The following is a 15,482-nucleotide window of genomic DNA, read 5'->3' on the forward strand; positions in this document are numbered from 1 at the left end:
ATTGCTGGCACGGCCGCTCTATCCACCTCTCCACGCTGTCCCCCCACATACCGGTACTGTATATACTGTATATACAGACAAACATACATTCAAACACACACACACACACACACACACACACACACACACACACACACACACACACACACGTGTGTAATCATTTATTTAAAAAAAATATATATAAAATATAATTTTGTCATAAAAATATATTTTTTGAAAACTTTAATCATTTTATTGGACCCAATACTTGTTTTAGTGTTAAGACAAAAGGCAAAAATGCATTTCCATGCTAAAATTTAATGGCAGTGTTCTGGCACCTTACATTGAGTAACTCCAAGGAGAATGATGTAACGCCATAAAACCTGACTAGCTCTCATGGAACTCCAAGAACCTTGGCGTAGTAATATTATAAAAGTAATTTATTAGTGGTCATGATTGGTGAAGAGTAGCAGGGGGTTTCATTGTCAAACATTAAAAGTGCACGTACATAAAAAGCTGCATTTTAATGTTTAGCATCCTTCATCACGTAAAAGCTCCTTACCTTGTGCATCTTGGCCCAGACAAAGAGCAACATCATCCTGCAGACTCTAAGGTGTTCCACATGGCGCTTAAGAATTGGCCGAATATCCTCCTTGCTCGGTCGCTGTGTCAAGTGGCGAGCAACCTCCTCAGAGGCTTCCTCTGAGATGCGTCCCGACGGCAGCGTTCTGACGATCGCTTTGGTTCCAGTGCACACAGACTTGGTCATCTTACAGAGAGACAAGTCGATACATCAGCAATTGTCCAGAAAGACATCAGAATGATTAGTTTACAAATACGTACCTTCTGATTGTTCTTAAAGAACCGCCTCACCAGGAGGGTAGAACGATCCTTACGGTTCCTAACAAACTCAGAGTCGTCTTCTCCAGCCTCCCCATCGCTACTGCAACTACTGCTGCTGCCCCCACTAAAGCTCCCGGCCCTCCTTTCCGACGACATCCTCTTGTCCCGCATGGATTCAAGAGATGCCCGTCGCAAGAAGAACCTCTCCAAGGAGCTTCGGCTCGGCCTCCTGTTCAGACCCTCTAAGCTCACGTAGTCATCTTTGACTCTGTGTCTGCGAATCAGTCCGTTGTGACGTCGCTGTCGGCAAGCGGGCAGCAGGGGGGAGTTAGGTTCACTGGAGGGATTGCAGTGGGATGGTGTTGTCTAAAGGGAGAAAACAGGAAAAACTATCTTTATAAATAGTGCCAAGATAACATTACTAAAACAACATTTCCACCACACAGTATAGTTTGGGTCAAAGTGTACCAAAATAGCAGACACTTTGAGATTTTAAAGGGGAACATTATCACCAGACCTATGTAAGCGTCAATATATACCTTGATGTTGCAGAAAAAAGACCATATATTTTTTTAACCGATTTCCGAACTCTAAATGGGTGAATTGTGGCGAATTAAACGCCTTTCTAATATTCGCAATGTGACGTCACATCGGGAAGCAATCCGCCATTTTCTCAAACACCGAGTCAAATCAGCTCTGTTATTTTCCGTTTTTTCGACTGTTTTCCGTACCTTGGAGACATCATGCCTCGTCGGTGTGTTGTCGGAGGGTGTAACAACACGAACAGGGACGGATTCAAGTTGCACCAGTGGCCCAAAGATGCGAAAGTGGCAAGAAATTGGACGTTTGTTCCGCACACTTTACCGACGAAAGCTATGCTACGACAGAGATGGCAAGAATGTGTGGATATCCTGCGACACTCAAAGCAGATGCATTTCCAACAATAAAGTCAAAGAAATCTTCCGCCAGACCCCCATTGAATCTGCCGGAGTGTGTGAGCAATTCAGGGACAAAGGTCCTCGGTAGCACGGCAAGCAATGGCGGCATTTTGTTCCCGCAGACGAGCGAGCTAAACCCCCTGGATGTCTTGGCTCACACGGTCCCTTATGCCACCGAAGATGATCAAGAGAAGAATATCGACCCTAGCTTCCCTGGCCTGCTGACATCAACTCCAAAACTGGACAGATCAGCTTTCAGGAAAATAGCGCGGATGAGGGTATGTCTACAAAATATATTAATTGATGAAAATTGGGCTGTCTGCACTCTCAAAGTGCATGTTGTTGCCAAATGTATTTCATATGCTGTAAACCTAGTTCATAGTTGTTAGTTTCCTTTAATGCCAAACAAACACATACCAATCGTTGGTTAGAAGGCGATCGCCGAATTCGTCCTCGCTTTCTCCCGTGTCGCTAGCTGTCGTGTCGTTTTCGTCGGTTTCGCTTGCATACGGTTCAAACCGATATGGCTCAATAGCTTCAGTTTCTTCTTCAATTTCGTTTTCACTACCTGCCTCCACACTACAACCATCCGTTTCAATACATGCGTAATCTGTTGAATCGCTTAAACCGCTGAAATCCGAGTCTGAATCCGAGCTAATGTCGCTATAGCTTGCTGTTTTTTCCGCCATGTTTGTTTGTATTCACTATGTGACGTCACACGAAAATGGACGGGTGTTTATAACGATGGTTAAAATCAGGCACTTTGAAGCTTTTTTTAGGGATATTGCGTGATGGGTAAAATTTTGAAAAAAACTTCGAAAAATATAATAAGCCACTGGGAACTGATTTTTAATGGTTTTAACCATTCTGAAATTGTGATAATATTACCCTTTAAGCTTTTGTTGAGATATTTGACTAAACGTTTTCACTGGGGCCCGTATAAAACAAATGAAAGTGGACTTAAAACAGAAGTCTGGGGTACTCCATAGAATCGGATAGGATTTGTATTCACCAAATATAAGAGTACAAAATGTGTATATAGGGCATACATTCCTGTTTCAATGCTAGTGTTGACTTTAGGCTAGAATGGAGCTGAGCTTAAAATAGCTAATGCCATGTTGTTCTTCTTTAGAGAGATTGAATCAACAGCACCTACGCTGGTTACAGCCAAGTAGTGCACTCTGGTTGCCTCAGTTGCGATTCATAATTGACAATCACTTCTTCCTGAGATCGGTAGGTCGTGAGTTCAAACCCCGGCCGAGTCATACCAAAGACTATAAAAATGGGACCCATTACCTCCCTGCTTGGCACTCAGCATCAAGGGTTGGAATTGGGGGTTAAATTACCAAAATGATTCCCGGGCACGGCCACCGCTGCTGCTCACTGCTCCCCTCACCTCCCCTCACAATACTGCTTGGTGGAAACGCGGTTTACCCACCGCTGTATTTGATACCTTGCAGAAATCCAGCGCTGACACGGGCAGGCTGGAGCGACGCATGTGTCGCCGGTTGGACCAAAAGATGCTGGGACTGCGCGACTCGCTGTTAGCAGGGCTGGAGCTAGAGCTGGATGTGGGAGTGTGGCAACACTTTCCTGGGTTGTCACGTCGGCTTAAAGTGCCCTTACCACCAAAGTCCAGCTGGCACAACGATCCTCCTGAACCAAGCTTTGGAGTTAGTCCTTCTATTCTTTCGCCAACCAAAAGCTTCTCCTCAAAATATTCCTTGTCCAAAATGGAGTCTTTCTCACAGTCACACAACAGCTTCCTGTAATAAAGGAGAGCGGGGCTACTGCGCTGTCTTGGCAACCACGACTGGTCCTGGTGCTGACGGACTTCTTGGCTGTCACTCGAGTCTCTGGTTTCCCTGTCGTGCCTGACTGCGGTGCAAGGTGGTGTTGAACGCTTCTCCAGGACGACGGTTCTGAATGAGGTTTGATTTTCTTCGGTGGCCATCGCGCCTGCAGACGGCGGGTTGTTCCACTGTTTGCTGAAAAGAAGTCAGACTTTATTGTCACAGGCAATAAATGTTGTTTAACTATCTGAGATGTTTTATCTGCCAGTCATATTTGAGCCTCCAATTATAGACTCCATAAAGCAGCAAAGGGAAATGAGCTCTGCAGAGGAAATGAACTTTGCAGCTGTATTGCATATGGAGGCATCATTTTTATGTTTACAAACATGGAGAAATGAGCTTTTTCTAAAAACGAGAAGAAAAATTATTCAAACTATTAGTGGTATAACGGTTCAACATAGTCCCGGTTCGGTACGTCCTTCCGTTTAAAACAGGCCTGGGCAATTATTTTGACTCGAAGGGCCAAATTTAGAGAAAATAATGTGTCTAGGGGCCAGTTTATCTCTTTTTAGGAACACTAATACAAAACCTCACAATAATGTCTGATTGAATGCTAAAAACAATATGACAGACCGCCTTAAAAAACGCAATGGAATTTAAATTTTTTTTACTGAATGACACCCAGAATGTACATGAAACTAAAGCATGTGGGATTTACAATATTAACTATCAACGATAAAACACTGAATATTGACAACATATGAACGCCACACCCCCTCTCGATTGACATATTTTACAATCAAGCGAAACGCAACAAAAATGCAACAAACAGCAAAATATAAACACAAAGGGTAACAAATAAACCCACCTACAATCTGATATATCTGATACATCACTAAGCTTTAGAACTTTGTTGTAAAAATCTCCTTCCGCATCTGTCCCTGACACCCAGGCTGGCCGCTCTGGAAACACTCTGTGGAAACGCTCCCCACCCACACTGCTTGGTGCCTCATCTGAGCTGCTGTGACTTAGATTACCATGGTAACTAGTATATCATTCAAAAGCGCAGATTCCAACCATTGAAATACTTTGTATAGTTCAAGACTTACGGTAATTTAAAAACATCACTGCACATCATAATGGCAGCTACAGTTTCAATTTTTAAAGATCTAAAAAAATTATTTGGGGATGTCCGGCGGGCCAGATTGAAAAGCTCAACGGGCCGTATGCGGCCCCCGGGCCTTAATTTGCGCAGGTTTGGTTTAAAAAGGTCAACTATTGGCATTGCGGCTATATTAAAACATGTGATAAATTCTTAATTCAGGATAAAATACGCTTGTGTCACATAGCCTGCGTCCTCTCTGACAACGTCATGATTTGTTCAGTTTACTTTTAATGTACAGTACATACAGTATTACTTGTAATCTGGAGGAAAAGACATTGGAATGTGCAACCGATGGACGACTCGCGCCAGAGGACGGGCAAATTTGCAAGGCTACTGGGCCATTTGGAACATGGGACAACAAAGAGCTATGTAATTGTTAATAAAACTGTTAAAATACTTTTTTTTTTATTGATGTGCAAACTTTTTGTGCAAGCATCACTGTAAACAACACAAGTTGCAAACACCACACTCAGAAATAGGGTTGCACAATTTAGACGACAGATAGAGCTTTTAATAGTATCGTTATAGCATAAAAATGCATTTGCGAGACATTCTAAATGTAGCTCACAAATTTGACAGCAACAAGAGGATGAAGGCATCCTCGCTGCAATTTAGAATCCACGCTAGCGCCTAATATTCCTCTACAGTGCAGCTTCTAAATCCCTAATAAACTATGTTTCTAAAAAATATTATCACTGGAGGACTAGACAATGAATAGCTAAACATGCTACAATCGCAGGAGGATACAAAAAAAGCATAACTAACCGCTAAGCCAGATCTCTTTAATGAATATCTAGTCTTTGTATGTTATAATTTGTGTTTTTTTTCTTTCAATAAAATAGTTTTTGTTGTTTACAAATTCAGGGAAAACAATCCAATAGTATTTTTTTTGTTCAGGTATTTTTGCACTATTGAGTTTCGTATATAACAAAAGGGAAAAAAGGAAATCATTTAAATATTTAATTGATATTGGTACAGCCATAATATGTTTTTGTCGGATTACATATGTGATCAAAAATGTAATCATGTAATGGTACTGAAAAATATTAAGAATGACCAATACTGCCCCTATAACTACTTGGTATTGGATCTACACCCAAATTTGTAGTATCGCTCAAAACTAATGTAAAATATCCAAACAACAGAACAAGTTATTATTAAGTGTAGATAAAAGCATGTTACAACAGAAAGTAGCCAAATATGAACAGTACATTTTCAAGTATATAATATATAACCATAATAGTTTTAAGAAAATAATACAACTGAAAATGACTTTGTGACCCATTTTAAAAGGGTTCTATTACATTTCAAATTACTTGCCACTTACCAAGATTTAAAACTGTATATCTAGAAATGTTCCTAGTTCTAAGAGCTATTTACTTTTTTTTTTACATCATAATTTAAATTTTAGCATGAATAATTATATTTTGTCTATTCTAGTTTAAAAATGTTAAAACTGAGAAAATAACTATTAGAATAAGATATTTTGGTTTTCCCCACATAAAAGATTCTGCAATATCCCGAAGATACTTCATTTCATTGAGTTAATTTATGCTTGTTTTCAGAATAAAATACTTATTTCCATCTTAAAAGTCCTAATTTCTAGATTTCCCAATCTTAATTTAGGATGTCCTGACAATTAAAATGAACTACCTGCATGGACAGACAATTACACTAAGTTTTAGTATTTTTTCCCCCCAAAAAATCTAGTTTTCGTATCTTATATTTTGTCAGCTCTTTTTTGCATGCCAAATAATGTATCGTGGTATATACCGGTATCGCAAGAGGCTGCAATACATATTGCAATATAGCTTCTCGGCCCATCCCTTGTAGCCAACAGTTTGCATGCAAATGTGTAATTGCACTCTCGTACAATAATTTGTGCATTTCAAGCATAACGTTTGTGATCAAGGACCCTTCTTCCGCAAAAGCTAACCAATCACAGCTCTGACGCGAAGCTTGATTTTATGGGATGTGCACGTCAAGGTCTGCGGGAGTGTTTGCAGTCGGAGGAGCAAGCCAGCATCGCTTACGCTAACTATATGATGTTTCAGCCATAACAGTCCACTACAGTCCAATTGCTCAAATAAGGCATCTTCGGCTTGGGAACCTTGTCAAAAATGCCAACACACATTTTTAGTAGTTCAGTATGTGTGTTAGCAGATTTAGCGTTGAAAAAAGAGAAAGAATGAGGCTGGTCTACCATTACATTATGTCACAGTACTCACATAGATGATCAGATGGATTCAAACCAGGTCATGAGAACACAAAAGTCCATTTCCTTCTTTTAAACTTCCATCATGGGAACAGTTTTGTCTAATGAAGTGTCCAATGAGTGGTGTGTGTGTTGTTTTGGACACAGAAGCTTGTACAGCTGCTAGAACCGCCTGATAATGAAACTGCAGAGGTGACCCTGGAGGCCTGAGGAATTTCCTTGATAGTGCAGTTTACTACAAGCCTGAGTATGTGTGCTGGGTCCCAACTTGTAACTCTGGAGTATTTGCAAGACCTGAGGGGGAAGAACACAAAAGAAAAACAACATCAATCACTTTTTGTTGACATTTACAACAAAATTGGTATAGAAAGAACATTGTGAAATAGAAAAACCTCTCAGTCTGTCATCAGTGTTCTTATCTGTCGCCATGTTTCTAAATCACTGCAATACTCCATTAACTCCATTGTGACCAAAACAACTGAAGCAACAAGACCAGACGACAACAAAGCTGACTTTTATTATTATTTTTATTATTAGCCTTTATTTAACCAGGTAAAATCCCATTGAGATCAAAGATCTCTTTTCCAAGGGAGACCTGGCCAAGAGGGCAGCAGCAAGGTTACATTAAAAACAGTAAACAAATACATAAAACATCACATTTACAACATTAAAACTTGCTCACATGACACGTGCATACAGACAAGACTTTTACGCAATTGGTATAGCCCATTTGTGGTGCCCCCAGTGGGCTGAGCTTAAAATATTTTGGGAGACATGCATGTCATTCACATAATAATAATAATGCCATCCATCTATCCATTTTCTACTGCTTGTCCCTTTCGGGGTGGCGGGGGGTGCTGGAGCTTATCTCAGCTGTATTCGGGCGGAAGGCGGGGTACACCCTGGACAAGTCGCCACCTCATCACAGGGCCAACACAGATAGACAGACAACATTCACACTCACATTCACACACTAGAGCCACTTTAGTGTTGCCAATCAACCTATCCACGGGTGCATGTTTTTGGAGGTGGGAGGAAGCCACAGTACACGGAAGGAACCCACACGGTCACGGGGAGAACATGCAAACTCCACACAGAAAGACCCCGAGCCCGGGGATCGAACCCAGGACCTTCGTATTGTGAGGCACATGCACTAACCCCTGGATTTGATTTATATAGCGCTTTTCTGGACGCTCTATTCTCTTTACAATAACTTATGGACAGTTAGATGCGAAGTCCCAATGACGTTATTTGTGGTGTATTTGTTTGAAAGAAAATAGCACAGGTGATACAGTGGGGTTGCATGTTTTAAAGGGGAACATTATCACAATTTCAGAAGGGTTAAAACCATTAAAAATCAGTTCCCAGTGGCTTATTTTATTTTTCGAAGTTTTTTTCAAAATTTTACTCATCACGCAATATCCCTAAAAAAAGCTTCAAAGTGCCTGATTTTAACCATCGTTATATACACCCGTCCATTTTCCTGTGACGTCACACAGTGATGCCAATACAAACAAACATGGCAGTTAGAACAGCAAGGTATAGCGACATTAGCTCGGATTCAGACTCGGATTTCAGCGGCTTAAGCGATTCAACAGATTACGAATGTATTGAAACGGATGGTTGTAGTGGGGAGGCAGGTAGCGAAAACAAAATTGAAGAAGAAACTGAAGCTATTGAGCCATATCGGTTTGAACCGTATGCAAGCGAAACCGACGAAAACGACACGACAGCCAGCGACACGGGAGAAAGCGAGGACGAATTTGGCGATCGCCTTCTAACCAACGATTGGTATGTGTTTGTTTGGCATTAAAGGAAACTAACAACTATGAACTAGGTTTACAGCATATGAAATACATTTGGCAACAACATGCACTTTGAGAGTGCAGACAGCCCAGTTTTCATCAATTAATATATTCTGTAGACATACCCTCATCCGCTCTCTTTTCCTGAAAGCTGATCTGTCCAGTCCAGTTGGAAATGCATCTGCTTTGAGTGTCGCAGGATATCCACACATTCTTGCCATCTCTGTCGTAGCATAGCTTTCGTCGGTAAAGTGTGCGGAACAAACGTCCAATTTCTTGCCACTTTCGCATCTTTGGGCCACTGGTGCAACTTGAATCCGTCCCTGTTCGTGTTGTTACACCCTCCGACAACACACCGACGAGGCATGATGTCTCCAAGGTACGGAAAACAGTCGAATAATTGGAAAATAACAGAGCTGATTTGACTCGGTGTTTGAGAAAATGGCGGATTGCTTCCTGATGTGACGTCACGTTGTGATGTCATCGCTCCGAGAGCGAATAATAGAAAGGCGTTTAATTTGCCAAAATTCACCCATTTAGAGTTCGAAAATCGGTTAAAAAAAAAAAGGTCTTTTTTCTGCAACATCAAGGTATATATTGACGCTTACATAGGTCTGGTGATAATGTTCCCCTTTAACAAATCTTTACCCTTTTGTGTGTAGCGATTCAGGAGTAGAAAAGTCAGTTTACAAAAAACATTGACATGACTGTTAATAGTAGTATAGTAAAAGTTTCTAAATGACAGGGGTCTAGAGGTCTATACATGCAAACCAACAGGTGGCACCAAACAACTAAAGCTAAACTACACAAGTAAGAGGTTTTCCTCCCTTCACTCATACACAAAACTAGCTAAACCAGCAAAAAAATATGATCTCCTTTTATATTGTAATCTAAAAATTGTCTGAAAAGATATTCGATAAATGGGTATTCTTATATTTGATATATTGAGATTAATATATGCCAATTAACAGGTGGAGCTATTTTTTTCTGTGACCAGGAAAGATAGCTTTGCCGTGACATCCACTGGTAAAAAAAAGTGTCTCAAAGGTAGGTTAGCAAGTTAAATTGGATGCCTTATATTTGGGTCAATAGGGTACGACCAGTCATCAAGTAAACTGGAATCAAAAGTCCGATCAGAGAAACGTGCCTCATAGCAGGTAAGAGAGTTGGAACATGAAAGTACCAACCCTAAGGTTACAAACATGTTTGTCTTGAATGTTTTCAAACCTACCATGACTCCTTCACTTTGCTGTCTCACTTGACTTTGCCAAACTCTGCTGAGTCAGATGTGCACAAAATTAATTAACACCTAATAATAATGACAGGGACAAAACGTTTTGATTGACCGTGGCAGTTGCGCCATCTGGAAGTTTAACACCTGTGAGTGGCTTGCTCGACTGTCGCTTAACCAGCCAGTCAAGCAATGCAGGTCAAAATCACAAATTGGCTTGAATGACACAGTGACAAAGAATTGCTCTAACAATCGGGTGTTATTCCCGTCTATGTGGCAATAACAGTGGTTTCATGACAGTAGTAGTGTCAGACTGCATCACCTGTTTTCATATTATCAGTGCATAGGGCATATTATGACTGGAAATGTGTTCATGGAGGAGCAGAGCGAAAGCAAGTCAGAGCAAAGTGCAGCTAAAGTCGGAATGTGTATGACATCATTATGTGTCACATCTTTAGGTACAAAATGGTCCCCATAGGGATAGAAAGGACAGTTATAATAAAACAAGTTCACTATATTGTTGCTTTAGTCATTTGGTTCGAATTGACAGGCTTCAGATGCCACTTCTGTGGTGACATTACAGCTGTGCAAAAGTAATTTTTTTCTAATCGTAAAGTACTGTACATTACATGGTATTAAGATGCAACATTATAAATAAATAACTTGCATTCTGCTATGGAAAATATTAATTAAACGCACGGGCACACCGTATCATTTTATATGGCCCGCGAAAGCCTAAAAATAATGAGTGTCAATAAAGTACTTTATCTTTCTTACTGAATGTATTTGTTCTTTCAATTTTAACAGAAAAAAACGCAGGTACTCCATGCAATTGCATATCTTTACACCTATCTACTATTGCAAAAAAAAATATTATCATGTACTGTAGTTAATTTTTTTTTGTTCAAATAAAAAATAATGCTGTCAAATGAAATGTTTTAATCAGATTAATAAATGTTAGGGAATTTGGATTAATCATGATTCTTCACATAATATTTGCTTGCATAATTGAAATTTGCTTTAAAAAAAGCCTCCAATATTTTTACACAAATGCAATTTTAGTGTCAGAATGTCATCTAAGAACATTTTTAAGCATTATACTTGAATATATGTCATTTATTTGCACAAAACTTGGTAATGGTCTTATCTAAAGTTCTTTCAGGCTTTTGTGATTAATTTAAGTGTATTCATGATTAATTAGATAATTTTTTCGATTAATCACATGCGTTCGTTCACTCGTTAATTTTGACAGCCCTAAAAACAATACTTAAATATCTGCTTGACTTATGATTATAAAGCAAGTTATCCATCAAATTGTACATAAAAAAAATAAAAAAATCACACGCATAGGCAATTGTGTAATAAAATCATTAGAGAATTATACATTTATATTCATACACATTTACTATTACAAGCAGCCCTTATACATTTATATTCATACACATTTACTATTACAAGCAGCCCTCTGAGGGCAGCCATCAGTTTGACACCCATGCCCTAAAATATTATACTTAAACAATTAACATAAATTCCGGATTATAAGACGCAACTTTTTTCCTACACTTTGAACCTTACGTCTTATTAAATGGTGAAGTTTATTCATGGATTTTTCTCTGCTGACGACCATATTGCAAATAAATAGTTTTCATGAAACACATGCAAAGACACTGAAATAGTCTGTTATTGTTTGTGTTATGGCGCCATGTCTTGGACTAGTTCACTCACTGCAGGTGCTGCTGGGTGAATGCCTACTATAGTGTTCCCTGCTGTTTAAAGCATTAAACTGGAAGTTAGTATTATTAATGGCATTCTTTTTGTATTATTTCAGTTTAAAAAATTCCTCAATAAATTCCCAGAGACGTCACCGTGGAGTTATTGGAGCTGATTGGCGCGCTAACTTCCCCAACTAGTGGGTCCATGACGATGACGTGTGTTTTGTTCAATCAGCTGTTTTACTGCCATGTTACAGACAACGTTCGAAAACAATTAAGGTATGTAAATAAACATTTACAGAATATTTCTGTGGAAAAAACTTATTTCACAACGTATATATCTGCGGCATATAGTCTGGTGCGGCTAGTATATGGAAACAATGTTTTCTTATAAGCTTTAGTGGGTGCGGCTTACACACTGGTACGCTCTGTAGTCCGGAAAATATGGTATTTAAAAGTGTATCCACGGATAGCGTCCGGCGCAATTGTTTTGTCTGCAGAGCCATCAAGAAAGGTCTGAAAACGGTGAGGCCGGCCAACGTCATCACTGTAGGCGCAAAGGGCAGATTTCGGCTTGCACCAAAGAACAAAGAGGTCAAAGGTAAAAAAGAAAATGTGGATCCAAATGTGCAGGAAGCCCCAAAGGAGGAAAGCAAGAAGACAAAAACTGCTAATGGTACTGCAAAGAAATCTGGTGCTGCAAATGAACCAAAGAAAGAGGAGGTAAAGGTTCCCGAACAGTCTGTCCTCAAAGGTGGCGCCAGCCAAGAAGCCCAAATCTAACAAAGCTGCAGATGAGGATGTAGAGGTTGTGTCTGGGAAGACCAAATCTAAGCTCAAGAAGACCAAGTAGCCCAAGAAGACCAAGGAGCTCAAGACCACCAAGGAAATCAAGCTTAAGTGAAAGAGACCAAGGTGTCAAAGGGTAAAGCTGCTGAACAGTTCAAGGACCCTACACTAGAAGCCCCTGCGAAACAAGGGAGAAACATTTTTGAATGCTTTTCTAAATGTATTCATTTTTTTCAATAAAACTCTAACTTTAAAAAAAAGTGTATCTTAAAATATTATACAGATATTATTCTAGAAACAATTCAGCTTTACGATAAAGGAAGAAAAAATGGCAAATGCAGTTGTAAGTGCAGGTTATAGTATAGGTTCATACATTTCTATTAATATAGGTATCTATCAGTCCACACATAACCCTTTTGAGCACAATTAGAACAAAAGCTAATACATGTCCAAACAGTCCAAAGTATCTGCTTTTTTAGGTACATCAGCTGAACTGTGACCTCCTCAAAGCAAGCAAAGCAAATGACTCTTCCAGGCAAAAACTCAGCCTCAGGCCAGGAAAGCAGACCGCCAGACACTCAGACACAAACAAAACCAAAACGAAACATATGTACACAAATCCAGGTCACGGGGAGTGACAAGTGCACTGACCAAGAAACCTATTTATTCATTCTGCTGCATATGATGTATTAACTACAAAACATCTATCTATTGTGCTGCCTACTGGTATTTTTTATAATGATTAAAAATCTCCAGATGAAAACACACTTATGGGCTGTAAAATGTATGCCAAAGCCACAGATGGTGCTATAAGAACTAAATAGGGGGTGTGGGGGGTATGGTATTTTTTTTTTTTTTTTTTTGTCATAAAAAAATACAATCATGCGTGCTTACGGACTGTATCCCTGCAGACTGTATTGATCTATATTGATATATAATGTAGGAACCAGAAATATTAATAACAGAAAGAAACAACCCTTCTGTGCGAATGAGTGTGAATGAGTGTAAATGGGGGAGGGAGGTTTTTTGGGTTGGTGCACTAATTGTAAGTGTATCTTGTGTTTTTTATGTTGATTTAATTAAAAAATATATATATATATATATATTTTTATTTTTTTAATTTCATGTGCGGCCCGGTACCAATCGATCCACAGACCGGTACCAGGCCGCGGCCCGGTGATTTAAAGCACTTCAACATCACTAATTTTTAAATGCAAATTCAAAATCCTGCAGCACGCTCAAAGTGAATAAACCTCAATAATGAACAATAACAAATAGATTTTTTCAAATAAACCACAATAATTAACCATAACAGCATGATTTTTGCGAATAAACTGTAAAATGAACAGTAACAGCGTGAATATTTGTGAATAATTTGCAATAATTTACAGCAACATCATGATTTTTGTGAAAAAGGCACAATAATGAACAGTAACAGCATGATTTTTGTGAATAAATTGCAATATAAAACAGTAACAGCATAATTTTTGTGAATAAATCACAATAATGAACTTAGTGTTCATTATTGATGATTTTTGTGAAAAAAAATGCAAAACAGTAACATGATTTTTGTGAATAAGCCGCAATAATGAACAGTAACATGATTTTTGTGAATAAGCCGCAATAATGAACCGTAACAGCCTTATTTTTGTGAATAAGCCGCGATAATGAACAGTACAGTAAGACCAGGATTTTAGTGAATAAACCTCGATAATGAACATTAAGCATGATTTTTTGCAAATAAACCATAAAATGAACAGTAACAGCATGCATTTTTGTGAATATTTCACAATAATTAACAGTAACATGATTTTTGTGAAAATCCAGCAATAATGAACCGCAACAGCCTTATTTTCGTGAATAAACCGCAATAATGAAAAGTACGGTAAAACCATGATTTTAGTGAATAAACCGCAATGATAGTACCGTATTTTTCGGACCATAAGTCGCAGTTTTTTTTTTTATAGTTTGGCCGGGGGTGCGACTCATACTCAGGAGCGACTTATGTGTGGAAATGATTAACACATTACCGTATAATATCAAATAATATTATTTAGCTCATTCACGTAAGAGACTAGACGTATAAGATTTCATGGGATTTAGCGATTAGGAGTGACAGATTGTTTGGTAAACATATTGCATGTTCTATTTGTTATAGTTATTTGACATTTGACAGTTAACATACCAGGCACGTTCTCAGTTGGTTATTTATGCGTCATATAACGTACACTTATTTAGCCTGTTGTTCACTATTCTTTATTTATTTTAAATTGCCTTTCAAATGTTTATTCTTGGTGTTGGGTTTTATCAAATAAATTTCCCCAAAAAATGCGACTTATACTCCAGTGTGACTTATATATGTTTTTTTCATTCTTTATTATGCATTTTCGACCGGTGCGACTCATACTCCGAAAAATACTGTAACAGCGTGATTTTTTGGGGAGAAAATGTAAAACAGAAAAAAAAACATTTGACTAATCGACTAATGATAGTAGTAATAGTACCAATGATAATTTCAAATATTTTAACTAATAACTGAGGTAACAAGATATGTCATATTTCTGATATACCCTTTTCCCTAATAATAAATATATATTATCAATCTATTTTTTCTGAATGGCAGGGAGAATTAACATCCATTTAGTCTTAGATAAACAAACATGGTTCTGTGAGCGTGAAAAGACAATATTATTATGGGATCTTAAACATGACACAACATAATAGAGGATTTTCTATGAAAAAAGTACCGGTACACAGTAAGTATCGAGCCAACAACTTTCATGCTGCAATAACACCAGTTGGAGCTGGACTCGGTATCCACATGATCAATCCATCCCTTGTATAAATCACGGCAATGAAATACGACTCTATTGCTATTCATAAGGGAGGTCCAGTGTTGCATACGAGTTCGTGGGCTGACATAACGCTTGGAAGCAGTCCTCCATCGTTGTTTTCAGGCCTTCACTCTCACATAAAAGCTTCCCGATGTTCATTCATGTGATTCATTCCCGA

General features: G+C 38.8%; 1 protein-coding gene across 1 annotated transcript in view; it reads right to left on the bottom strand.

The window, feature by feature from the left end:
• The window catches only part of plce1 (phospholipase C, epsilon 1), a 141,480-nt gene that overhangs the window by 111,274 nt on the left and 14,724 nt on the right, over positions 1–15,482 (bottom strand). Inside the window, exons 2-5 of the mRNA XM_061966740.1 lie at positions 6,947–7,227; positions 3,199–3,748; positions 823–1,188; positions 542–748 (exon numbers count right to left, since the gene is read on the bottom strand). Coding sequence (XP_061822724.1) covers positions 542–748; positions 823–1,188; positions 3,199–3,714 — 1,089 coding nt within the window. The 5' untranslated portion in view covers positions 3,715–3,748; positions 6,947–7,227. The remainder of the gene's footprint in view (positions 1–541; positions 749–822; positions 1,189–3,198; positions 3,749–6,946; positions 7,228–15,482) is intronic.

This window comes from Nerophis lumbriciformis, linkage group LG11 (assembly GCF_033978685.3).
Source record: "Nerophis lumbriciformis linkage group LG11, RoL_Nlum_v2.1, whole genome shotgun sequence".
Classification (NCBI taxonomy): domain Eukaryota; kingdom Metazoa; phylum Chordata; class Actinopteri; order Syngnathiformes; family Syngnathidae; genus Nerophis; species Nerophis lumbriciformis.